We start from the raw sequence: 26,769 nt of genomic DNA on the forward strand, positions 1-26,769 counted from the left end.
TGTACTCAGTGTTGCACTATCAAATGCAATTGAGGCGCCTCTATGCCAGGGTTTTTATGTTCCTGGTCAGGCTATATATTAAGCTATTTTTGTGTTGAATAAAGGAAGAATATTGGTGAAAAAATCACTTTGATTTTTGGGTGTTTCACGTTCTTTTAATTTGTGATTTCTTAGTGTAAAATGTTTAAATCTAAAAATTTTCTCAGATAACTATTTGCCCAAGGATCTATGCTATAGGATATATATGTTTGTTAAATCGTTTTCACAGTATTTTTATAAAAATTTCAGCNACGCTAAAGGGGAAATTTACAAAACCTGTGTGGACTTATCTGGATAGAATTCTTAAATGCTAAACTAATCGCAATATTTTCTCAATTAACTATTTAGACGACGAAATTGTCTAACTATTTATGCCTATAACATATTTGTAGTATTACTGGTTAATGATTGTAACGAGTTGAAAAAGTACTGTTTTTGCGCCAAACGGCGTAAACGCTCTTAAGAAAAACAAAGTTTGGCAACCTATGCCAATAGATGGCGCTATGCGTCCATTATATCAATTAAGCATTAGAAATTTATCCTAAAATACAACAATTATATTTCCACTGACACCTATATGTACTGTACCATGTTTCTGTGCAAATAAACGAATTATCTTATCTTATCTTTCAGCCATAGGTTCACACCATACCTAAAATGTTTGTCTATATAGTTGTTTACTTACGTGGGGAACAGTTGGAGCAGCGCGCAGTCGGGCCCGCCCCAGTACTGGTGGGTCTCGTGCCACTCCTGCGGGCTGGCCACCACCAGCGTCAGCTCGCCCGCCTCGAACACCACCAGCGTCGGGCCTCTGCCAGACAATTAAAACGTCAGTAACAGAATGCAATAGTTGGTTTGTACCAGGAGAAGGCGGAGGAGACGCGAGTACCTGGGAGAGGATTCAGTACTATTGGATGCCGGTAGATCTTTCTCATAAATAAAACACTGAATACTCAACTTTCACACTATATTGCCTTTTTTAAAATACAATTCATTACTTAGCACGAAAGCGCGGGGACTATGACAACAGCTCATTGGCCACAACGATATAATTATTTTAACGTTTTAGATTTTTCACAATTAACAATACATAGACCTTTTCCAGGGCGAAAAACGTCCCAAATATAGGCTTGCCTTACCACCACTTCGGGACAACATATGGGCTGGTGCTGAGAAGAAGTGGCGGAAGAAATTCAGTCACCTTTGTCATGTGTAACCGCGGAAGGCGTGTGTACCTTGGGGAAACATGCGTACGCGCAAGGCGCGTGTACCTACGGGAGACATGTGTACCCACGGGAGGCGCGTGTACCTACGGGAGACATGTGTACCCGCGGGAGGCGCGTGTACCTACGGGAGACATGTGTACCCGCGGAAGGCGTGTGTACCTACGGGAGACATGTGTACCCGCGCAAGGCGTGTGTATCTGCGGGAATCATGTGTACCCGCGGAAGTCGTGCGTACCTGCAGAAGACGTGTGTACCTGCAGAAGTCGTGTGTACCTGCAGAAGACGTGTGTACCTGCAGAAGACGTGTGTACCTGCAGAAGTGTGTACCTGTAGGAGGTGGTGTGGTGCAGGAAGCGGTTGGCGCCGAGCCCGTGGTCGCGCGAGCAGTATAGAGGCGCCCAGTGCGATGGCACCGCGCATACTAAGCGAGCTAGCCACGCCGCCGACGCCAGGGTGCCGCCTGTCAACAGTTCAAATAATACTTATTTAGTTTAAATTACAGTTAAAGGTTGCAGTCATTTATAACAAAATACAAGTAAACTAAATGAATAGTGCCTAGACTCTAACCTACAAGTAGCGTATATTTAAGATTGTCGTAGTCTTGTCAATGAATGTTATTGTATTTGCAGTCGTATCGTCAGTTTTTATTTATTTATTTATTTATTTATTAGGTACACCAACAAAGTCACATACACAATACAGTTCATACATTTTAACATGGTTTAACACATGATACGTATATGACCTCAATTACAGGTATACACAGCATTTCTTTTTGCAATGTTAGGGTAATTATACACTAGTAAAAACAAAAATCGATTGAATAGAGTCTAGAGTTTAAGCACCGAACAATATAAAGGACTTAGTAATTGTTCATTTTGTTCGGTGCCTAAGTCGTTCCGAATACAGGCTTGAGTTTTGACTTAAATTTAGGGAGGCTGTCACCGAAAACGTCAAGACCGGTGTCTGTGTCTGGGTCGCCAGCCACCGCTTTATTATACGTTGCACACAACCGGTTAAGTGGCGAGTTTTGGCCTAACTTAGTTTTGCACAAGGGGATGTGATGTGAAAGTCAGTTGGTGCCACTGTAGAGTAAGTTTTAGACTCGTTAGTAGCCAAGACAGTGGCACTAACTGGTGAGCACTGAAGCAGTAGCAGAACTATCGCATCGCACGCACTAGGAATGTACCACTCGTCAGTGGTGTCAACTGTTAAGTACAGGCTGATCAAAAAATTTTCCAAATAGCAACGCTTGATTTTTTGAAAACGGTTCGAATTTTTCTACACTAATATTATAAAGAGGAAAACTTTGTTTGTTTGTAATGAATAGGCTCAAAAAATACTGGACCGTTTTTAAAAATTCTATCAGCATTCGAAAGGTACATTATCCACGAGTAACATAGGCTAAATTTTATTTTGGAAAAAAATAGGGTTCTGGGGTCCACGCGCGCGAAGCCGCGGGAGGAAAGCTAGTAGTCAATAAAGAGCGTTTCACGGGATAGCAACGTGCTTTTTGTCTATTTTTTCCAAATCTAGAAATCTCAAAGGTCGAGAAGTTCAATCAGTAAACAAACGGGATATGACGTAATCCGTTTTAAAGAGGCGTTTTAGGGAGATTGCTTTAGTGAAAAAAAAAAAACAAAAAGCGAGAAATCAAACGTTGCTTTTTTCAAAAAATTTTGGCCCACCCTGTCATTGTTTTATGTATGTTTAGAAAATATTATGCAGCTTACTATTTTATTTATTTTACCAATGGTCCGTGACCCTCACTCGGCATGGGGCACACTGAAAACCAGCGCCGTGGCCTTCGTCACCGTGGGCCACGGCATATGCTGAGTGGGGTCCCGTTGCAGTGGGCATCTTGTTGGAGAGTGGGTGGCACTGCTCAGTTTACTCGTTTTTACTTTTTTTTTTCTTCTTCCATTATTATGTGCCACTGTCATGTCTATGAAATTGCCTGTATTTGTGTGATGTCCATTGTAATAAATGTATCTTTCTTTCTTTCTTTCATTGTGTACCTGAGTGCAGCTGCGGCGGCTGCACGGGCCGGGAGTACAGCGGCGGCGCGGCGGCGGCCAGCAGCCACGCCACCGACAGCGGCAGCACCGCCGACGTCGGCTGGCTCAGCGGCGACGCGCGCTCTGCCGACACACAATAATAATGCAGTTCACTGCGGGCCAACTTAGAGCCACCGCACACGTGCTACTTTTACGACCGCATTCACAAACGATGCTTGCTTAAAGTGAAGCAGCAAATCGAATGCACAGCGTTCACGCGCACTGTGAGACCTCATAGTAATGTTTGTGAATACGGGTGTTAGCTTCGGCGATAGGCGACTTATGCCCATTTTCATCATCAATCCCTAATCTATATTTGGGACGTGTATAAGCGCCCTGGAAAGAGTCTAATAATAATAATAATAATAATAATAAAGAAAATATCTATATGACTATGCAAAAGGCAGCGATTCTCAACACCTGTCGTATCGTCAGAAAGTTCATGCAGGACGACTCCAACTCCGCAATCAACTCTGAACACGTAACTCACTTGGCATGAGCCCGTGAGTTAACGTTATACCGAAGAACTTATGGACTTCGAGTAAAAAAAAGCCTAAGAAACAATAATAATAATAATAATAGTCTTTTGTCTGGCGGCAACAAAGTAAGAGCTTTCAACGGTTGGGTGATGCCTCTATTGATATACTCCTTCGGCATACTAAGATGGACTCAGACTGAACTTGACGCCCTGGATAGGAAGGTACGTCAGCAGCTCACACAACATCGCATGTTACATCCGCGTTCATCTGTGATGAGACTGTACATTCCACGGAAGTGGGGTGGTCGAGGCTTTTTAAATGCCAAGAACCTCCACAACCGTGAAGTGTGCAGTCTCAGGGATTATTTCCTTGCCAATGAGTGCGGAATGCATCGCGATGTTGTGGCAGTTGACAAAGGCCTCACGCCGCTCTCCTTGGCGAACGAGAACTGGCGCAAGCCAAAGGTCCTGAGCGTCGCGGATCGGAAGGACGTATGGAAGAGCAAGGAGCTGCACGGGAGGTTCTATCGGGCCCTTACAGGTCCTGATGTAGACCTCCTCGCCTCGGTGAACTGGCTACGCTTCGGTGACCTCTTTGGGGAAACCGAGGGTTTTGCTTGTGCAATTGCTGACGAGGTCATGATGACGAACAATTACCGAAAATATATCCTGAAGGACGGTACGGTCGACATTTGTCGAGCATGCCACCGTCCCGGAGAGTCACTCAGGCATATAATTTCTGGTTGTTCGCATCTTGCTAACGGTGAGTACTTGCACAGGCATAACCTAGTAGCCAGAATCATCCATCAGCAACTTGCTCTTCAGTACGACCTTCTTGAATCTGAGACGCCTTATTACCGATACCAGCCGGTGCCAGTTCTCGAAAATGGTCATGCATTGCTCTATTGGGATCGTTCTATCATCANAGAGCTGATGGCCGCTGGGGCAGGAAAGTTCTTGAGTGGCGACCACGAGCTGGAAGACGTAGCGTGGGCAGGCCTCCCACTAGGTGGACCGACGATCTGGTGAAGGTCGCGGGAGGTGCCTGGATGCAAGCGGCGCAGGACCGGTCTTTGTGGAAATCCTTGGGGGAGGCCTTTGTCCAGTAGTGGACGTCTTTCGGCTGAAACGAACGAACTTCGCTATCTCGATTGACTACTCTTATTTATTTATTGAAAAAGACTAAAAGTCTTTACCGAGTTGAGTTGGTATGGCAAAAAAAGAATGAGTCATGTATAGGCTCTTTAAGAGCATTTAATTTTGACGATTTGTAAGTACTAATTTAATTAGTCGATCCAATAAAGGTAATTTTGATTTAGATTTTTTGTATTTTGTGTCTTGGAATTAATATGCTTTTGTCCGCGACTTCATATGCTTTTTCGATAAAAAGTTTTGTTTAACTGCAACGAGGAAGCTCCTGGCCTGCATCTTTATCTGATGAAAAGTGTGGATCAAGTCTGCTTTTACCTAACATTTCATTAAAATCAGTATTTTGTGCTTTTGTATGATGTGTTGTAACTTGTGTCGTGTAATATGTTGTCAGGTCACAGTGCTGGCGTCGAAGATGGAGCTATCAGTTCGCGTGCCAACATTCTTATACAGCAACCGCACCGAGGGCCTGTGCGGCGTATGCGCAGGCTCACACGAACACCTCATCACTAGCAACGGGACTGATACTGATGATTTTGAGGAGGTCAGTCACTAAACTACGACCTTATGTAGCTAGTGATATGTGTTATTTTGGCATGTCAACGTTCCTATACAGCAACCGCACCGAGGGCCTGTGCGGCGTGTGCGCCGGCTCTCATGAACACCTCATCACCAGCAACGGGACTGATACTGATGACTTTGAGGAGGTCAGTCACTAAACTACGACCTTATGTAGTTGTAATAGATGCTATTTTTGCATGCCAACGTTCTTATACAGCAACCGCATCAAGGGCCTGTGCGACGTGTGCGCAGGCTCACACGAACACCTCGTCATCAGCAACGGAACTGATACTGATGACTTTGAGGACTCCTCAAAGTCACTCGCACACTCACTGCGGCCGCCTGTTGCACAATCGCGACACACGAGCGATAAGTATATAGCTTGGGGTCATTGAACGAAATTCTATCTGCACGGCGACCGGACTTTAACAACGGAACTGATACCAAACGACTTTGAGGAGTTCAGACATTAGTAAAATCGCACCTATTACGATTGCATAAGATTCTTGTAAACGGACAAATATCAGATTGTAAATGTTTGTGGCAATTTCACATCTATTACAACTGCATATTATGATACACACAGTACTTATAATGCGAATTGCTACGACCTACGGGACTGCGGCGCTTGGGTTTCTGTCCGCGCCGATAAACCGGTACTCGGGTCGACCTCATGACCGTTCACTTGCCGGGCGAATGCTCTTCAATCTGAGCTATTTAGACTTTACATAATTTGAGAAGCGACTCTAAACGCTAAGAAGTTTTAAAAACAATATTTTCTCTTTTATTTTCTTTAGTATGGCAAGAGCTGGCAAGCTACCCCATCAGCTCTGACTACCCTGGAGATCCCGCCGGAACAACAGCAGTGCGATCAGCCACCGCCACCGCCGCCCTGCACGCCGCCGCCGGCCGAGGAGAACCCTTGCTATAATCTCTACAACCCGGAGGTCTTCGGAGCCGTGAGTACAACACCATCAAATATCTTTATAGTGAGACATATTACTGGTAATGATAACTTCACTTTATGAGATCATCAGAGAGATGAGGAGATCCGGAAACAAACAGTCGCTAACATAGAATAGCCCAATGAAATAGCAAGCTGAATGGGCAAGGCACATAGCAAGTAGAACTGACTGCCGATGAGGTTTCTAGAGTGGAAACCATGGAACCGGCCAATCTCGAAAAGGTAGTCCTTGTTCGCTAACTGGATGACGGCCTTAGCCACAAGCAACACAGGACCTTACGTTCGTCTGTGGTGCCGACCGATAAGTGCAATTGAAGACCACACGGGAAAAACAAAGAATTTCAAAAAACTACAATTAAGAGAAAAACAGTTTTAAAGGTAGTTTGAAAATCTATATTTCTTTTATTTTAGACTCTTTTATGTGAGATATTGAAACAACTTATTACTGTGTTAACATATCGACGGCAGAAAGCGATTTTGTCGTATCTCAAAAAGTCCGATTTTACACCAGAGCAAAAAAACTATTTCAAAAATTCATAAATCTTAAATTAAGAAAGTTAGAAAGCTGAAATTTTACATGTTTTGTCTACTAATTAAACTTTATTTAATAAAGGTGATTGGAATAATCTAGAGTTACTACTTCATTGACTTTTGACTAGTTACAGCAATTGATTTTTTAATGTCGAGCTGCAGAAATGTTGTATCAGGAAGGTAAAATGTATGGCTTATTTAAGTTGACTTCAATTCCCAGGCAGCGGATCTGCTGTATCTCAAAGAAACGATAAACTGTACAGGGCTATTTAGCTGTATGGACCTTATAATGAAATAACTTTCTACATTTGAAATGTTTTATCTACAATAAGAGTCAGAGATGTGAAAACAATAAAATACTGTATCTTTTTCTTAACTGTTTTATTTAAATTTTAAGAATGTAATGGCACAAAAAAATCAGTCTGTTTTTTAATTATAATAATCAGTCCGACAAAAATATTCTTCTTTATTAGTTTATCTCTCTTCTTCATTAATTTTAAGAAGCATACACTTTCTCTTTAAAAGTTTAACAATCAGCCTGCCATAGTTTTTCTTCTTCATTAGTTTCAACAATCAATCTGCTAAATTCAGTATTAGTTTTTAAACTAAATAAAAATAATCATCATGTTACTTTTCCTTCTTTGTTCATTANGACTTGGCCCACGAGGTGACCGCCATGTGGGATGTTGACTCGACGATCATTGTCCCGATAGTTGTCTCGGCAAACGGGCTAATAGCGAAGAGCTTCGACCAACATCTAAAGAAGCTCTCGCTGGATGGTTGGCTCAAGGGTCAGATACAAAAGGCGGTGATCCTCAGCACGGCACGCATTGTCCGGAGGTTCCTCAGCCTGTGACCCTGACCACCGGTAGCTTGGGCCCTGCTCCGCTACCAGCGGAATAACTATTTTTAAGTATTTTTTTATAATGTATTTTTATTTATTTTTTTTGATAATTTACACTGTAAAAAAATATTTAAAATTAAGAACCAAAGTTAATAAAGAGAATAATAATAAAGCGGTTTCTACAGGATGAACCTACAAATGTACCAGTAATTTTATAAACTTATAGACCAGATACTTGGCTTGGCCCGTATCTGGTTTTAATCTTACCAGCACTAAAGCTGAGATAAAATATACAAACAAATAATAATAATAATAAATACACTTTATTGCACACCAAAGATAAGAACAGAAAGAAAAGGAACACACAAGGTACAACTAGGCAAGGTACAACTAGCCTAAGTAGTAAATAAAGACTGACTGACCTAGCACGGGCGTGGCGAGGTCGAGGCCGGCGCCGGAGCCGTTGGACTCGATGGCGGCCTCGATGTCGCGGTGCCGCGTGGCCAGCATGTGCACGCAGTACCTGAGCGATCACAGCTTGACATAGAGCATTTGTCATACACTAATATTTCTATTTCTATTACTGGATGTGTTCTGCGAGCTGCGGCAGGTCAAATGAACGCTCCCTCTTAATCGGTCTCTATACATTTTGTATTGATGCGATCTAACCGTGAGCAAAGAACGCACCGCTGACACTTTGCTTGGTCACGACTGCTGGTAGCCGTTCGTTTCAGCCGAAAGACGTCCACTGATGGACAATAGCCTCCCCCAAGGATTCCCACAAAGACCGGTCCTGCGCCTCTCGCATCCAAGCTGATAGTAGATAAAATTATTTTGGATGGACCGCTGACCGATTGCCCTGGCCGACAATGTTGTTCATACACGATGCAAACAGTATTCACTTTGACCTGACCGCAGAATGCATCCAGTGTGGCAAGTGCTTTAAAGTCACGTTATAATCATTTCTGAAACTTTTTTATCTGCTAAATATCAGCCGAAAATAGAAGTGTCGCTCACTCCAGTTCACGTAGAAGATTCAAACCTTCTAAATGAACTGGAGCGAGCGACACTTCTATTTGCAGAGTGTTTGAACTTTGAAATGGCAATAATGAGGGCAGACCTGTGTATGGGGAAGATGAGGCGGTGACAGTGCTCCTCCAGCCAGCGCACCACGAAGCCCACGCTGTGGCAGTCCTTCTTGTTGAAGCAGCCGTTCACCACCGCCGACAGAGTCTTGTTGATCTACAAACGTCACACTCGTTACGGTTATGTCAAGCCCCGAATTACAGTCGACCGAATGGCTCGTCGATTGTTCTCGTAATACTCGCAAGTGCTCGCAGTATGGGAATGATACAGCTCAAGTGCTGTGAGCGTCTGTCACAGCACTCGAGAGTCAAAGCCACATCTCTCACAGTGCGGGTTTTGTCGAGCACGCGATACGATTTCGTGCGGCTGCGATCGACTGCAATGCATAATACTCTAGCTTTGCTTTTATTGTGAATCTACACTCAAGAATAGATTCACGCCTGCCATTGGTCCAAATATTGCACTTTTTCAACCAATCGCAGGCTATAATGGATGAGTTTGAATCGAGCTACGAGCTTAAGCCTCATGGAAATAAAAACTGACTGAATCTCTTAACTATGTATTATCAAGTGAAATAAATAATAAAACAAAAACAGCAGTGTAACATAAAATCAAGGTACAGGTCTACTGTTTGAACAACATGCAATTTATAAGGGAAAAATACAACATAGCATGCACTAACGTCACAACACAACACAGGACAACATCGAATTAAAAATAACTACAACATAACTAAATAGTATGTATCTGGATTTAAAACGTCCTAATAAAATTAAGTTAACCCTAACTACAAGTTAGAGTACTTATTTCAATAACAGACTATCTGACAATATTATTTTGCAAAATGACTATTTTAGTCAAGAAACCATTGCAATATGAGCGAACTATGTCCATGGGATTTATACGTGTGAACTAGAGGAACATGCCACGCTAACGAAGAATGGAATTAGATATTAACAGCTTTCACATGCTACTTTTTGTATTAGCAGTTTTTACTCCATTTTTCGTCTGCGCATGTTATAAAACCTACGATTATACGAACTATGACTATATTATAATAAAAATATATTAATAGCTAATAGAGAACATGATAAAGGATGTAGCGTACGACTCTGATCAAGGCAATATTTACACAATGCGCCGTTAAAAGATAAATAAATAAATAAATGTCGCATCATTCACCTGCTCGTGGCTATCATGAACCACTGACTGGGGAACAAACATGGAAGAAGAAAAATACATTAAAATATAAACTGTAAATACATAATACATATTCATGTTTATAAAGGAGGAACTTCTATCATACTAATAGTATTTCAGCTTGTGTCCTTTACGGAAATATTTTCATAAGTACTTTTTTTTTAAAGATTATTAATAATTTGTTATAAACAAATTACTAAGCTAAATATGCTTGTATCACGAGTGAGCTCACCACAATAGTCGAGCGGCAGCGGGGACCGAACCCGCGTTCCCCGGGTCACGAGTCGGCCAGTCCCACCCCTTCACCGTTCGGCTATTGTAGCTACTATGGTCTATACTTGGACAGTTCACGTAGCATCTTGTATTGCATGTATGACATCATTAACATCATCAATACGTAGCTTGATTAAAGAAAATAAGCACATGCCAAAAATGGATCGCGCTACCCATATTGGAGAGCATTGAATTGATGTTTGTCCTTGCTCCTGTCTTTAATCGCTCTCGTTGTACACTAGCAGGAATGTAGTACGCACTTTTGATAGAGGTGCTGATTTTTATTACAACCGAATAAGGTTCAACTTTCAACCGAAATTGAACCAGGAAATACATTTTCATTGGTTTTCAACCGTATCTTCAGAACCTAAAGTTGAAATTGACGTGGAGTGTATGAACTTAGGGCTCACCATGAGGCAAGTCTGCGGGCCTTCGGGGTAGTGGTCCATGGACAGCTTATAACTGGTGAAGAGTAGGCTGCGGAAGCCTTCTGGTGTCACCATGTTGTCGTCTGTGTCTGCGCCGAACATCCTGGAAGCAATATGTCTTGTAAGGACATGCCACTTCGGTAGTAAGGATTATTTATAAGAGTGATCTTCCCTTGGATGTCGTAAGAGGCGACTAAAGGGCCTCCGCTAAAACTCTACTACTCCGCTAAGGGAGAAATATGAGAACATCAGGCCACCCCAACCCAAAACTCTGGTAAATAGACTGGATTTGGTATATTATAGAGGATTTCAAGAGTGGAAAAAAATACCTGATGATGAAGACGAGTCTAACAGTTTATCAAAAATGCACTCCACAATCTGTTTATATCTTTGGGGAATGATCTTCATAGTTATCTTCAGTAACCTTCTGTCGATGAGACGGTGTTGGTTGAGTAGGTACCAGACGCAAGTCTATGATAGCGTCACTGCGTAATCTCCAGACGGGATGACTCAGAAGTCAGAAGACGGCCATGATTACAATGAGTGCCTAACGTCGACATTATTTGTGCCATTCAGTAAGGTCACGATACTCGTGCTACTCAAGAGTTCTGTACTGGACAGAAATCCTGACGACGGCCATCCAGTAAGGTTAGGATACTCTCGGTAGTCGGAACAATTATGTATACCTGGGACAAACAGTCCAGTTAGGTAGGTCCAACTTCGAGAAAGAGGTTAATCGTCGAATCCAACTCGGCTGGGCAGCGTTCGGGAAGCTTCGCAAAATTCTCACGTCCGAAATACCGCAGTGTCTCAAGTCAAAAGTATTTGACCAGTGTGTGTTGCCAGTGATGGTGTATGGCTCTGAGACGTGGTCGCTTACTATCGGGCCTCATAAGAAGACTCAAGGTCACCCAAAGAGCGATGGAGCGTGCTATGCTCGGAGTTTCCCTGCGTGATCGAATCAGAAATGAGGAGATCCGTAGGAGAACCAGAGTGACTGACATAGCCCGCAGAATCGCTAAAATAAAGTGGCAGTGGGCGGGGCACATAGCTCGAAGAGCTGATGGCCGCTGGGGCAGGAAAGTTCTTGAGTGGCGACCACGAGCTGGAAGACGTAGCGTGGGCAGGCCTCCTACTAGGTGGACCGACGATCTGGTGAAGGTCGCGGGAAGTACCTGGATGCAAGCGGCGCAGGACCGGTCTTTGTGGAAATCCTTGGGGGAGCGTGCTTGTTGTTGGACAGCTGCCCGGCGGGGTCCAGGTGCCAGTACCTGACGTAGGTGTCGATGATGGCGGCGTCGTCCAGCATGGCCAGGATTCGCTCGCACTGCTGGCGGAAGGTGGCGAGCGTCCGTGCTTGTTGTTGGACAGCTGCCCGGCGGGGTCCAGGTGCCAGTACCTGACGTAGGTGTCGATGATGGCGGCGTCGTCCAGCATGGCCAGGATTCGCTCGCACTGCTGGCGGAAGGTGGCGAGCGTCACGTGCTTGTTCTTGCACTTGCCCGCGCGATGCACGAACTTGTAGAACTGTCGCGCCAGTTCAGGATACATTGGGAACAGGTATTTCTGGGGGAACATACGGAGCCACGTTAAAAGACAATATTCCGCACTCACAGAATCTGTTCACAAAAATCTTTTCTGCCAGTGTGGGATTGATTCTGAGGAGATAAATATTTACATGTAAGCGTAAGATTTTTTTTAAGATTATTAGTAATTGAGGCGTCTAGTTTCAAATCCCGCTAAAACGATTTTGATAAAATTTCGAGAAATTGAAAAAAACCGCTTATCCATATAGCTTTGGCATTAGGCAAAAAAAAATGATACGAATTATTATTGTCATCTGGCAATACTAACAGTAATTGCTATTTATCTTTAATTTAAATATAATTTGAATTATAATGAAAACTATTTTCATTTTGGCGTATTTTGTTACGAACATTCGGTTTTAATGGGATTTGAAACGGACATGTTGTATTTTAGCGGGATTTGATAAGAGCAAATTATGAAGCAACCACGTTATAAAAAAATCTCCATACTAATATCGCAGTCACGTGACCAAAATACCGTGCTACCATTGGTCAATCAACTTTTAGAGGGTTTTGAAAGAAACGGACGGCGTTTTAGCGGAGTTTGTAACACAAACCTAATTTTAAGTGCTAGTTTAGTAGTCTTTTAGTGTATTTTGATCGAAAATGATTATAGGTGTACCAGAATCTCATGGCAAATGGGGAAAATAAACTTTGTTGAGTGCAATACTGGGGAAATTGGATTAAACGATCTTGATACTGTTTAATTTTTATTTATGACTAATATTAATGAACATGAAGTACCTACGAATGCCTACCTATACATTTTAGGTATGTGTATGAAGAATGTTGTTATACATCGGGTTTTTAACATAGGAACATGTCTTGAAAAATAAGTAAACCGTATATTACTGTAAATAATTTTATTAAGTATCATACTTATAACTTATCACTTCATTCAGAACTAGATAACGATTCTAAGAACTCCACTTGCATTTCTTGTTCTTCAAATAGATGATCAAGTTAAAGAGGTATTAATACAAGGTGTCTCAAAAGAAAGTTTACATTTGATTAGCATACTGCGTGAACGCAACAAATCCGAGGTGTGCGGGGGTTATGTCAATCAATAGCCTGGCTCTTGGGAATTTAGGTGCTATGGAGTATTTCTCGGGAGCAGACCGCGCGTTGTCTTTGCGAGAATTTTACAAAAATGGTTATTCTGTGACTGTAGCGCGTAGATTTCGCCACTTAAATGATACTCCAAGCATTCTTCTTATTAGGAAATGGGCCAAAAAGTTTTAAGAGACCCGTACAACGCTGGAATAGTAAAAATCCGGGAAACTATGGTCATCAAAAACGGTAGAGAACGTGGAGAGTGTTAATCAGTCCGCTCGTGACGACCCGAACCTTTAAATTCGGCAGCACATTAGTGCTTTAAATGTGCATAGATCATCGTTACACCACATTTTTCACAAAGACCTAACGCTACACTCCTACAAAAATCAATTGATACAAGAGTTAAAGCTCCAAGAAGCCAAACAGAGGCTGGTCATGTGAAATTTTCTTTGGAAAATTGAACTCCAGGAGAGAAGTCATCAATTGGCATCCACACAGTCCTAATTTAACCACTATGGGCTTTTTCCTATGGAATTAACTTAAATCTAAAGTTTAAGCCACTAAACCAACTTCCCTGGCATATTTGAAAGAAAATACCCGTCATGAAATGGCAGCCATCACTGAGTTTACCTGCCTGAGCCGTCATAAGTGATTTTACTGTTCGATTAAATGAGTGCTACGAACGCGAGGGTCTACATTTGGACAATATTATTTTTAAGAAATAAATTCCCAAAATGTGTACTTTAATAGTTACTAAACATTTTTTCGATACACGGCTTACTTTTTTTTTTATCGATCCACTAAATATAAACTTTCTTTTGAGACACCTTGTATAATATAAATCGCTTTTTCAGCATTTCAATTACTCAAACTTGCTTGATGAATACTTTTTCAATTTTTATTACATGGTCATAACATTTTCACCATTCCTCTGCACCAATGCATGAAATACACCTGAAAACCCCGATAAAGCAGCTATTAGGTAAGAATAATATAAAACCAAACATAACCCTCCTTCTGACGCAGTTAGGTAATAAACTAAATGTAGGTAAGTATCAAAACATTTCACTCCAACTTACTGTCAACTCAATGACGCGCTTTAAAATCAAAGATTGACTTTGAATTATGCCTTATTTTACAATACACTTTGAAAACAATATGACTTGCTTGAGTTTTTTCGTCTTTTTCACAAAAATAACAAATAGGCATGAAGAGATTACAAAATTTCTGCAGCGGCTGACAGATCTCTTGATTTACTTTGACAGGTGACAATAAAGCCATAGACAATGGCCATATGAAAAACACACTTTTCCAATATTTTTGTTTGCCATGAGATTCTGGTACACCTATAAACAGTATGATGAGAAAATTGCAGTAGCATCATTTAGAGATATAAACAGAAATTAGTTGCAGGAGCGTTTTAGCGGGTTTTGAAACTAGACGACTCAATTTGTTATTGCACAAATTACTAATACTCCCGTTAGCCCCTCGTAGTAAGCTAAATATGCTTGTGCCACGAGTGAGCTCACCACAATAGTCGAGCGGCGGCGGGGACCGAACCCGCGTTCCCCGGTTCACGAGTCAGCCAGTCTGACCCCTTTTCCGTTCGGCTATAGTGGCTTCATAGGATTAAGGACGCTATTTTAGCTACAGCAATTAGTCCACACAACAAGTCTCTTTCAATGTTTTATGTGTTTGCAAGACTAATTACAGATGTAACAGTTTTCTTATAAGAGCTAGTAATAAGTATAATGATGCTTACAGTGATATCGACATATTTCATTTGAAGTTGGCGCAGTTTCGTCGCCTATTGAAGGGTTTATAGATTTCAAACTTCATTATTATAAAGATTTTTTTTTAATCCACTATTAAGAATGTAAGGTTTTGTTGTGCATTTTTTATATTTTGTGATTTTAAATTGCTCGCACTCTGCATAACTTTCGATTAACTTGTAAAGTTTATCTGTGGAAACTGATTAGGCTACTGTACTGTTTTTATTTTTTAAGTTCACATGTATAAACTCATGCTGTTTGTTTCCTTAATAAAGAAAAAAAAAATGTGCTATAAATAAAATATTCATACTTAAATACGAGAAAGGATGATAGAGGACATCAATATGTTTACTTACGCTAAAAGACTTTTCTGTGACGCCGTTGACGCCATCTTCTTTTTGTGAGCGTTGGCAGAGCAGCTGTGGACAAAACAAATAATATTATTTGAACTTTGTTTCTTCAAGTTGACGCAAAAAACATAAGTAAACAGTCATGGATTAAGCAGTTTTTACAACTATAAAGTGAAAAACGATAAAGCAATCATCGTAAACAACTTCTGAATAACTGCTTGTCACCATCTTTATATATATATAAAAGAAAGTCGTGTTAGTTACTCCACTTATAACTCAAGAACGGCTGAACCGATTTAGCTATAAATTGTCAGGGAGGTAGTTTAGAGCCAGTCGAAGGACATAGGATACTTTTTATCCCGTTCGAAAAAAAAAGTCTGCTTATTTATTGCCATTAAGGCGGAACAAAGTTCGCCGGGTCAGCTAGTATAATATAAAGCCCATAGGTACATTATCATTCCGTCCCATTTGCGGAGGCCTCATATCTAGCCCCGCGATTCAATTTGCACCGAATTGAACCGCAGTTCACGCTCCAAAAATAAACCTATGTCAAGGGCGCCCGTCGCTCTGCACTTGACTGCGACCATTATCTCTCAGGAAGGAAACAAAAAATTAAAACGCTTGCAATTAATGCGGCTATCAAATAATCTGTTGAACGATGGATAGTTTATTTTTATCTATACTTCTATACTAATATTATAAAGCTGAAGAGTTTGTTTGTTTACTTCAACGCGCTAATCTCCGGAACTACTGGTCCAATTTGAAAAATTCTTTCAGTGTTAGATAGACCATTTATCGAGGAAGGCTATGGCTATACAACATCGCGCTACGATCAATAGGAGCAGAGCAACAATGTACAATGTTGCGAAAACGGGGTTTCACGCGTACGAAGTCGCGGACACAGCTAGTTAACGTATAAAAATTAATACAAGTAGTTGTCCTCGTAGATTATTTGCAAACGCGATGATAGCTTTAGTATAGGTATAGTGACGTGGTTGGAGTTAACTAAATCGGGTAAACATCGAGTTGTTGAAAATTTTCATGGGTTTATCAATGCGCAGTAGGAACCTACATGACGTCACTTGTATGATGATGAATTATGTCAACTATCTAATTTGGGAATCTTGTAATTAAGATGCGATGTTGTTTCAAAATGCAATCAAAAACATTTACGTAAGCAGTATGAGTCACATTCTTTCAACGTTGCCCAATTTCTGCAATAGTTTAATGCCTGGTTGTGGAAGTTCTGAAGATAATCAGGAGGATGTAACCTTAGCCCTTAGACCAGCGGTTCCCGAATGGTGGTCCGCGGAACCCTGGGGTTCCGTGGAAAGGCCGCAAGGGTTCCGTAAAAAATATTATCCCACGTTTCGTGACCGACGTTGTTCGCTCGCACCGACTTGTTTACGCACAAGGGAGGGGCAGGGCGTGCGGGCGGAGTAGTACGGGGGTTCCACTAGGAAAAGTATAATCATTTAGGGTTCCTTGGCAAAAAAAATTGGGAAGCCCTGCCTTAGACTACATTAGCTTCAGTTGACCTCTATACAACACATACTAATCTGCCTCCGTGTGCCGCTAAACACATTGGGCCTTTCTAGTCTAGGCAAGTATAAAGCTGCATTGTTAAATCACATCTTTTATCAAGAGGAAAATCCATTTATCAATAAAAAAAAATTGATAAACTGATTTCAATTTATATTTTATGTAAATTCCATGGTCTGATATCTGAAGGATTTTTCTGTTCCTTACGTGGCTTTCATAGACCAGGAGTTTGTCGATCTAAATCAGTGGTACCCAAACTTATTTAGTCTACTGCCCACTTTGAGAATAAATTATTTTTTAGCGCCCCCCATTTTTGTAGTCAAGAGTCGAGCTCAGTCGGTGTCTAAGAGTCCTCCTAGTAGATGACGCCTCCCAAGCCTCTACACAACGTCCCGATTTTTTTTTCTGGGTCTCTTACCGCCCCCCTTTAAGCCTGCAGCGCCCACAAGGGGGCGTTATCGCCCACTTTGGGAAAGACTGATCTAAATGAAGCTTTATTGAGACAGTACACGCACCTTGCAAGTCGGCTTAGCAGTGGTCTTCCGCTTTATCCTGTGGGACTGTATGCCCACGATCCTGAATTTCAGGTTCTTCGGAGCCCACTCATCTTCCATTTCACTCTTGAATGTCCAGCTACGTCAGATAATTAGAGATTCGGTCCTAATTTTTATCTGCACTTATTTCGTGGACTTCAATGAATAGTAATCATTTATCACTGTGTGAAATTGAAACAATGACAAAGAAAACATTAGCTTTTAAGGAAAAAACATTCTACGTGATTCATCAACTCGTCAGACAGTTAGGTATCTCTTAAATGCAAATCCACTAACACTTTCCCGATTCGCTTAGTTTGTCAAGTTTACAGAAGTTATATTTGAAACTTCAGGACTTCTTTCTTCCGTTCTTCGATTTAAAACGGTGGAAGTTTCGTTGCAGGCTCAACGATCATCAGCTATCCCCTGTGATTATGATTATTCAACATTCACTAGTTGCGTCTTATTGTCGACCAAGCTTTAGCTTTCTTTCGATTATAGTCTTCTTTCGGCTGTTGTTGATATGAATCTTGATCATAATATTCGTTGTTAATTTCTACGTCACCAACACAATCAGCTCGTGCCACACAAATCACAACAGGAGGGGGAATGGACTGCGTGTAATCGGTTGTGATTTGATAGGACTAATGCGCGATTACAATAAGATAATCGCTGAGATTATATTCAGAGTTCAGTAATGTATTAGAATACATATTGCAATTTAACTTATTGTTATTTATAGGAAAAGACCCACCCACAAGGTGGACCGACGACATCATAAAGCGCTGGACGCAGGCCGCTACCAACCGGTCAACATGGAAATCATTTGGGGAGGCCTATGTCCAGCAGTGGACGTCCTATGCCTGAAATGATGATGATAAGAAAAGGTCGCAGAGCTCTATGGTGGTTGGTGATGGGTTAAAAAAGTAAGCCCGCTTATGTTCTTAATGAAACATTTATCTACAGAACCTACAACCTATATTAAAATAATTTCCCGCTTAAACATATTCGTCAAGATTTGTCAGACTGAATTAAGCATACTTTTAGCACTAGTAAGAGCATTTGGCGATGCTTAATTCCAAATGAATTTCAATCCACCAGAATTACTAGCATTTATACCAGCTCGCGAACATCAGTCGGAGACTGGAATTTTGATGAAAGTTGTCAGGTGGTCCAGTTTTTTCCTTAGGCTGGCTTTAAAGGCAAGTGGTAGGTGACGTATAGGTATGACCTTCATTCATCTACCGGCAAACTTTATCAAGGATTTCCTCGTCATTCAATAGTAAGTGGAGGACAATGGTGTGTCCACCGTGTTATATCGATGCGACAATAACAGGAAAAGAAAAGGTCATACGAGGATTTACAATCCTGCAGACCGTTTTGGAGGCATCCAAAGGGATTTAGAGTAGGCGCACACCATTGATTTTTCGTCGGCCGATAGTTTAGTCGGGCAGTTGATCAGTATGGGCATGTATGGGAGTGCGCACACTACGCCGATTCGATTTGGCCGATTCTTCATACAATTTCAAATCGGGCACAACTATCGGCCAACTAAAAATCAACGGTATGCGCCTACTCTTAGCGTGAAACCTAAGGGGAAATAGGATAGAATCATTATTTACGTTTACTATCTGAGTACTCCCTTTTGCACTTGGCAAATAATTGTGTGTGTCGACAAAATATGTCGCTCGTTTAATACTGCCATCATGATTCTTTCAACTAGCTAATTCATTGCCTTAAGTGGGGACGACATTGCTCGAGTGTTTTATAATAAACTTCCACATTCTTTGTATCATAATCAAGAGAATTCTAGTTCATATGTTGAGGCGTTAGAGTCCAAATATCGCCGCGGATGTGTATGGAGAGCAGAAATCACACGGTCATCCGCCTGTTTATGAAGGCTGCACGTGCTCATTAGCGCCTAATACACAACAGCTTAGGTGCTCAAGTTCTATTCTTTACTTATCAGTAAACTTTCCGTTAGGTGTAAAGTGTTATGAATGTAAGAAAGAACATTAAGGAGCCTTTGAAATTGGCACTTTACCTAAATACTTGCTTTGCTAGTGTGGTTAGGATAGGAGTGATTTCAGATAGCAATTATCAAGTGGCGATTAGCATTATTGTGTTCATTCTCAGTATTTGCATTGCACTTGATGTCTATTGATGAATATCTCTCTAATCTGCTGGGTTTTATAATGGTACTTAAATACCTACTTAGTACAGATTTTTTATAACTTTTTGTATGTTAGATATATCCAAAATAAAATAAAACAATCTTTCTTCTCTTCATCCTGTCATACTGGTTGCAGTCAAAACTAACATTTTGAGTTAAAATTTTACTGATCATAGCTCCATCCAGAGAGTGTATTAAATGAGTAGCTGGAGTAAAGTTCCAATACAGTTCCTATTTTTCTTCCCAAAAAACAATATTACATACACACATATTTGTCTTTATAGTAAGCACATAAGACTAATGACATGTAATCATGTGATTACCTCAAGATAACAATTTATAGTGTACTTTGCAATTTTTTTGTACAGTTCAATATTGATCCCTCACTAAGTTTTTATGATGATTATCCAACATTATTCAAAGTGCCTATTCAGAAGTTGAGACAAAGTAAGTAGAAAAAGTAAATCTAGTAAATAAATGAAACTTCCATACAACAGTAACTAGAACAACTACATAACTAAAATGTGTTCGGTGATGTTAATGAGTACAATCATGATACTATTTATAGTAGTGTTTATGTTGTCACAGCCGCCACACCGGTCATGTGACTGCCTTATTGAGTTGACAATTGTCATTGAAAGACATCCGTAACTTCTGTAAGTCATCAAGTTTTGGAGGAAGGGTAAACTTAATTATGGATTAAACAAATAGCATAAGTACCTACTGTGTAATCATAATAATAGATAATGGTGAATAAGCATTACAAATACACAAACATAGGTACTTGCTTTACTATATAAATGAATAAAATATAAAGACTTCGGTAATAAAAGTTCAACATAGGTACTAATTAATTACTACTTGAATGGACTGGAAATTACTGTAACTCATAATAATAAAGTATTTATAAAAGCCAAAATCTACTCTGAACATTTAGCCATAGTAGGTCTATAAGGGTTAAGTAAGAGCTGAAAAGGAGTGATATTATGAGTTATGTAGATATGCATTAATTGATATTTGAATCAATCGGAAGATATTGCTTTGTCATAATAATTTTGTCTTACTTTATGGCTCCCCCTAAACAACATGACAAACAATTCAATGAAGAAAGTTAACAATCATGTCTTAATTTTTAATTAATTTGAAAAAGCTTAGTTGTAGATTCTAGAGAGATCTATGTGCACCCTGAATCAGCCCTAAAGTAACAGCAATTTGATAAAAGCTCTGAAAACATTATCTAAGGTATTTAAGTATTTTTCAATATATTAATATTTATTACAAATATTATTCAAGATACTTTAGATAAAGAATAGCTATTGTTAGGATCATTGTGTTACAAAGAGCCCAAGCAGATAATATCAATTTCAACAAACCTACTCACTTTCTGATAAATTATCACTTGTTGATCATTCAAAATTTTGATGTGTAGGTACCTATTACCTACTACTTATTCCAATTTGTAGGTTCAGTTTTAAGTGTATAAATTATCCAAATAGTGGACTATCAAGTGAGAGTCTCACTTGATAGTCCACTCTCCAGTCTCACTGTGAGACAGATGGACAACGTGTTGTTTTGTTGTTTGCAAACTACTGTTCCTACAATTACCTTGAAAGTTAGAGAGCTAGTATCCAATAAAAAAAGTATACACCCGATAAAAACACTGTTTTGAACTTGTGAAAGACTACAGTCTCAGTATCGGTAGAACAACAACCTTGACAGCAAAACAAACAGTAGGACGTCACACAAGCTAACCCTGAAAACCGTGTGTCGTATCTTTAAAGTATTTGCCTACCTTTCCAAGCTTCTCCACGGGGACCATAGACGGGGGAGGTTTGTCCGACTTCTCCGCCAATCCCTGCAGGTCACCTCCAGACCCTGATCGTGACGAAGCCCCGCGCTGCGACCCTCGAGGCGTCGAATGTCCGCTGCCACCTTGCTCATCCTTGAGCTCGTGACTGTGGTGGCCACCCATCACCGATACACTACTTGAACTAGTTACACAAGAAACGCGCTAAAGATCATGGAAAACTACTCCATATCCTGAATAAAAATAATTCGTGGAAATTATTCTAAAACGTCAGTCGAATTTGGAAATCTGTGGTCGCGAAGAGGCAGCTGACATTTTTTTGACAAAGACAGATAAAAAAACAACTCCCCGAATAGTGCAGTGTTGCCAGCTTTTTGTGTCAATTCACCCGACAGATTTAAAACCCTATATTAATCACCACATCACTTATCGTAGAACTATTATAATGTAACCATCTCATTCAATTAGTTATTGAAATGCAAATAAATAAATGTCACAACATTTCTATAATAATACATAAACAAAATGCTTGTTTCAAACCCTAAACTTTTGTGTTCCGGCGCCATTGCTTGGCGGCTATATTATGTTGGCATATTATTCTGTGCGTTTAGTGTCATAAAGTATGTAGATTTCCTATTTCTAAGATTTTCTGGGATGAGCAATAGCCCTTCTGGGGTGGGCACGGAATTTATTTGTGATCAGTGGCAAATTCTTGTTACTTTTGCACAACTTCCTTTTACTATTAAGTAACATTAAAATACTTAGCAAAATGTAACTGCCATTAACAATAGGAATGTTTGCTGGGTACTAAAGCAAGAGTTTGATTCAGTCCGTCAGAACTATACCAAAAATACTTCACACCATATTTTTCACTTTCGAAACTAATGTTTAAGAAAGAGATAAAGCGCGTCAAAGTTCTACAGAAGAGACCCGTAACGTCAATGTTTTTTGAAAGAAATAATGTATTTGCTTAAAAAGTGGTAACAAAGGATGAAGGATGAAAACATTAACAATAAATAATCGCACTTTTATGAAACACCTATTTTCTAGGGACAAATCTAAGAAAAGACAGATCTAACCATTAAAACAAGTTTCAGTGGAAAAATCACGATCCTGGCAACATTCCAATTTTGCCACCGTGAAAAGGCGCGAGGCGCGAGAATACAAAAGTTTGTACATAAAAAAAAGTAAAAAAAGGGAAAGGCGGCGGGTGGTATAAATAAAGTATAATAAACATAAAACAAATATAATTAACTACTGCTACATAATTTACATTTCAACATAATTATAGCTACAAACTACAAATGTATAAAATTAGTTATGTACCCATATAAAACCGAGTTACTTTGTCTAAGTCTACAGGTGTATTCTCTAAAACATCGCAGTCAGCATCCGCTGGAAAGGCGTCTCGAACAGAACAGTGATGGGTATGCACAGCGCGTACGTTAAGACGGATGTCGACACGAACCCGTACAGCTGAAACACAATTACTAATAACAACAAGGGTAGAGACAGGTACTACTGCCTAGGTAACGGACATCTTTGCACTGTTTTTGGCAACTTTACAATACTTTACATTGTAACTAATATCACAGAATAATAATAAGTACTACGTACAGAAGTTTTACTTCGCGAAGGTATTTAAAAAAAATGTGTGCTCAATGTCATTAACAATATGGTGTAATTTAGCTTGTCTCAAGAGTCAAGCAAGTTTGTCAGAAGTTTTGTTGACAAACGTCAGTGATCGGTACTGCGCCGAAGCTATAGGGCTGACTTCGGTAAAATGATGTGACGTGAGGTGCCAATCTGCAGAAAATGGCGGAGGAAATCATTGAGTTATAATGTACTACGTACTAGAGAAGACATGTCAACTAGACTGTTTCTGGCACGTAAATCATAAAGTTAATATTCCTTCGGAATAGAGCAACAAAGAATGAGCGAGCGAGATGTCACTATCTGCAACCCTGTGTGATAAAAAGAGATGTGTGATGCTATCATCGTCACGTCAATAGAACCATTTTTGCAAAAGATTTGACAGGCAGTGACACATAGAGGCACAAAGCAGAATTTCAAATCACAGTTTTTTCTAAAAATTTCGTAAAATCCTGTATAGTTTTGGAATTTTTTTATTGTAATACAATGGTGACCTGTTCCGTCCTTGATTGTGATGTAAACCAGAGAAATAATCCCGCAAAATATTAATTTCACAGGTAAATTTATTGAAATCGACACCTCCAAACTTTAGCTTTATTTTTGTGAATGCGCTTAGAATTTTAAGCACTAAGTGTGATAATTATGTTCTTTAAACATTAATTTAAGTTGTAAGCAAAGATTTCATGCACATAATCCAGAATTTATGAATATTTTGTGTAAAGAAATAATTTTCGTTTTACACTAGGGCTGTACCACAATCGATAAATATATTTTGTGCACTGTCTATCACAGTCACCTGGGAATGTAATAATATGAGTTTCTGACTATTATAATAGGTACTAATTAGTAAAGTATCTTTCAGATTTCCGACTAACGAAGATGTAAGAAAAACATGGCTCAAATTAATTAATCGTCCAAATTGGATTCCAACTAAATATGCCACTTTATGTAGGTGTAATAATTAATAAAATAGTAGTTTCAGATCAGAATAAACATTTAAGGAGTAAATAATTAGAATTTAGTCTCAAATTCTAGCCTTATTCCTTTACACTCGCCACTTATATCACTTTACACAAAATTATTAGGATACTTAGATCGCTATTATGTAAGTTAGATCAGTTTACACATTTTATTTCTCACCACAAAATTGGTGTTTATTGATATAAGTAATTTTTTTTGGACTATTTACCCTAAATGACCTAAAATAATGATTCCTCATAGTGTAATTACTTATGTTTGTTTTACAACTTTTTCTAAAATTGAAGAAACAAAAAAATATCAACAGAAATGGGGTAAAATGTATCACTTTACACTTGTTAGCGAGTGGTCAATTCAGTGTGGTGTAAAATGATTTATGTCCCATTATATCACTTTACACGAATGTAAAGTTGTCGTGCATGGTGATAATAACTAGGTTTTTATTTAATTACGAAAAAACCACATGCTATATTTCCCAAACTGGCACACTGCCTAATCATATCTAATATTACCTTTCACCTAAAAAATATTTCACCCAGTTATCTCTAATAGCGACGAAGCAGGATTTTTTTTAACTTCAAATGCGATTTCCCAAAAGTCACCATTTTCGACTTAGCTCCCTTTTCACTGGGGGTACAGAAGGTGTTAGTTCGAATGAGCTATATGATACTAATCGCAACACTCCCCCCCCCCAATCATGGCATATCCTCGTTATACTAGCGCCAGTGAGTACTAATCTGCGTGACTTTTGTCAACCCCTGATGAGTGGCACCCGGGGCGGACCGCCCCCCCCTTACGCCGCTAGTGGCTGGACCCTACGACTGCTTAACCCTACGACCACTCGAACCCTCCGACAACTTGTACTTGTGACCCTGTGACAAGTCGAAAACTGTGACACGTCAACCCCTGCGACTACTCTGAGCATTTATTGTAGATACAGTTCAGGCATTGATTGATGGAGCTAAATGGTTTACAATAAGTATCATAGTTGAATATTTTGGACTTGTCGTAGGGGTCGAGTTGTCCGGGTCAAGTTTTTGTAGGGTCGAGCTTCGTTTAAAGTAGGTTAAAATTAATTTAATCTTGTTATCGCAGGGGTTGAGTTGTCACAGGGGTCCAGTTGTCGAAATATCGTAGGGAACCTACGACAGTTCGACCCCGATTTCAACTATGATACTTTTGTAAACCATTTAGCTCCATCAATCAATGCCTGAACAGAATCTAGAATAAATGCTCAGAGTAGTCGCAGGGGTTGACGTGTCGCAGTGTTCGACTTGTCACAGGGGTCGAGTTGTAATAGAGATCGACTTGTCGCAAGGATCGAGGTGTCCAGGTCGAGTTTTCTTAACGCTCAAGCAGTCGTGATACCGTTTGAAGTAGGTCAAAAGTAATTTAATCGAGTTGTCGCAGGGGGATGTAAACCAGAGAAATAATCCCGCAAAATATTCATTTCACAGGTAAATTTATTGAAATCGACACCTCCAAACTTTAGCTTTATTTTTGTGAATGCGCTTAGAATTTTAAGCACTAAGTGTGATAATTATGTTCTTTAAACATTAATTTAAGTTGTAAGCAAAGATTTCATGCACATAATCCAGAATTTATGAATATTTTGTGTAAAGAAATAATTTTCGTTTTACACTAGGGCTGTACCACAATCGATAAATATATTTTGTGCACTGTCTATCACAGTCACCTGGGAATGTAATAATATGAGTTTCTGACTATTATAATAGGTACTAATTAGTAAAGTATCTTTCAGATTTCCGACTAACGAAGATGTAAGAAAAACATGGCTCAAATTAATTAATCGTCCAAATTGGATTCCAACTAAATATGCCACTTTATGTAGCAAACATTTTGATAGTAAATGTTTTCGAAAAATTGGAGCCAGAATCACGTTGAAAAAATGTGCAATCCCTACAGAGTTTGTTCCGGTAAGTTTAATTAAAATAATACTATTTCTGGCAATAAATATTTTCATTTTCATTTTCTTCTGATGATGTTTCGTTGGTTAGTAATGTCAATTTATTACCTTGATCTGGTTGTTTTCATTGTTTTGATAAAAAATGTTTAACTATAAGTTATAATTAAACTATGATTTCTATGAAATAGTCAAACACGGGACTTAACGCGACGTTTATTAATGAGTTACATTATGTACTCACGGCTTGACGTTTCGGCTGCGATGCTGCAGCCGTGGTCACAAGTAGACTGGCGGTTCGCGGCGTCGTCCGTTCGCGTGGGCATGAAGATTTTCAACTACCCTCATAATAATATAAAATCTTATATGATTTCTATAGTCAATTCTTTCTTTGACGTCATATCTCAACGCTCTGGTACGGACGGGGCAAACGCGGGGGGGGGGTGCGGGTAAGTGGGAGGGAGAGTCGCATTCCAACAAGTTAGCGCAGCTCGATCGGGTTGTATGTAAAGTATTTTTTTTTAAATTAATTTATTTAGAACTAGCTGACCCGGCGAAC

General features: G+C 39.8%; 2 protein-coding genes and 1 long non-coding RNA gene across 4 annotated transcripts in view; 1 reads left to right on the forward strand and 2 right to left on the reverse strand.

The window, feature by feature from the left end:
- Positions 1-707: 707 nt before the first annotated feature.
- On the reverse strand, positions 708-21,956 carry LOC114362573 (uncharacterized). Of its 2 annotated transcripts, none has more exons than XM_028318026.1 (9): positions 21,641-21,956; positions 15,607-15,669; positions 12,236-12,402; positions 10,819-10,939; positions 8,970-9,091; positions 8,272-8,372; positions 3,284-3,406; positions 1,593-1,725; positions 708-850 (listed from the first exon to the last, which is right to left on the reverse strand). In XM_028318026.1, exons 1-9 carry the CDS (start codon positions 21,818-21,820, stop codon positions 721-723), a joined length of 1,140 nt encoding a protein of 379 aa, XP_028173827.1. In that variant the 5' UTR covers positions 21,821-21,956; the 3' UTR covers positions 708-720. The 2 variants fall into 2 exon arrangements, with proteins under 2 accessions (XP_028173827.1, XP_028173828.1); XM_028318027.1 differs by lacking the exon at positions 21,641-21,956 and adding an exon at positions 17,658-18,309.
- A 116-nt stretch (positions 21,957-22,072) lies between these two features.
- LOC114362572 (O-acyltransferase like protein) overlaps positions 22,073-26,769 on the reverse strand; it is a 29,154-nt gene continuing 24,457 nt past the window's right edge. Inside the window, exon 13 of the mRNA XM_028318025.1 lies at positions 22,073-23,131. Coding sequence (XP_028173826.1) covers positions 23,027-23,131 — 105 coding nt within the window. The 3' untranslated portion in view covers positions 22,073-23,026. The remainder of the gene's footprint in view (positions 23,132-26,769) is intronic.
- LOC114362574 (uncharacterized) lies at positions 23,558-26,382 on the forward strand. Its single transcript, XR_003656697.1, has 3 exons — positions 23,558-23,865; positions 24,171-24,260; positions 26,139-26,382. It is a non-coding gene; the product is annotated as an uncharacterized LOC114362574 (long non-coding RNA).

Source organism: Ostrinia furnacalis, unplaced genomic scaffold, assembly GCF_004193835.3.
Source record: "Ostrinia furnacalis isolate ACB-3 unplaced genomic scaffold, ASM419383v2 OfSCF6631, whole genome shotgun sequence".
Taxonomy (NCBI): domain Eukaryota; kingdom Metazoa; phylum Arthropoda; class Insecta; order Lepidoptera; family Crambidae; genus Ostrinia; species Ostrinia furnacalis.

Bases quoted from the DNA above. Each gene is read 5' to 3' on its own strand.
- LOC114362573 (XM_028318026.1), bottom strand. From the start codon at position 21,820: ATGGGTGGCCACCACAGTCACGAGCTCAAGGATGAGCAAGGTGGCAGC. The intron at 15,670-21,640 runs GTAGGCAAATAC...TTTTGTCCACAG, and splicing joins CCGTGGAGAAGCTTGGAAAG to CTGCTCTGCCAACGCTCACA. The intron at 3,407-8,271 runs GTCAGTCAGTCT...GTGTGTCGGCAG, and splicing joins CCTCGCCACGCCCGTGCTAG to AGCGCGCGTCGCCGCTGAGC.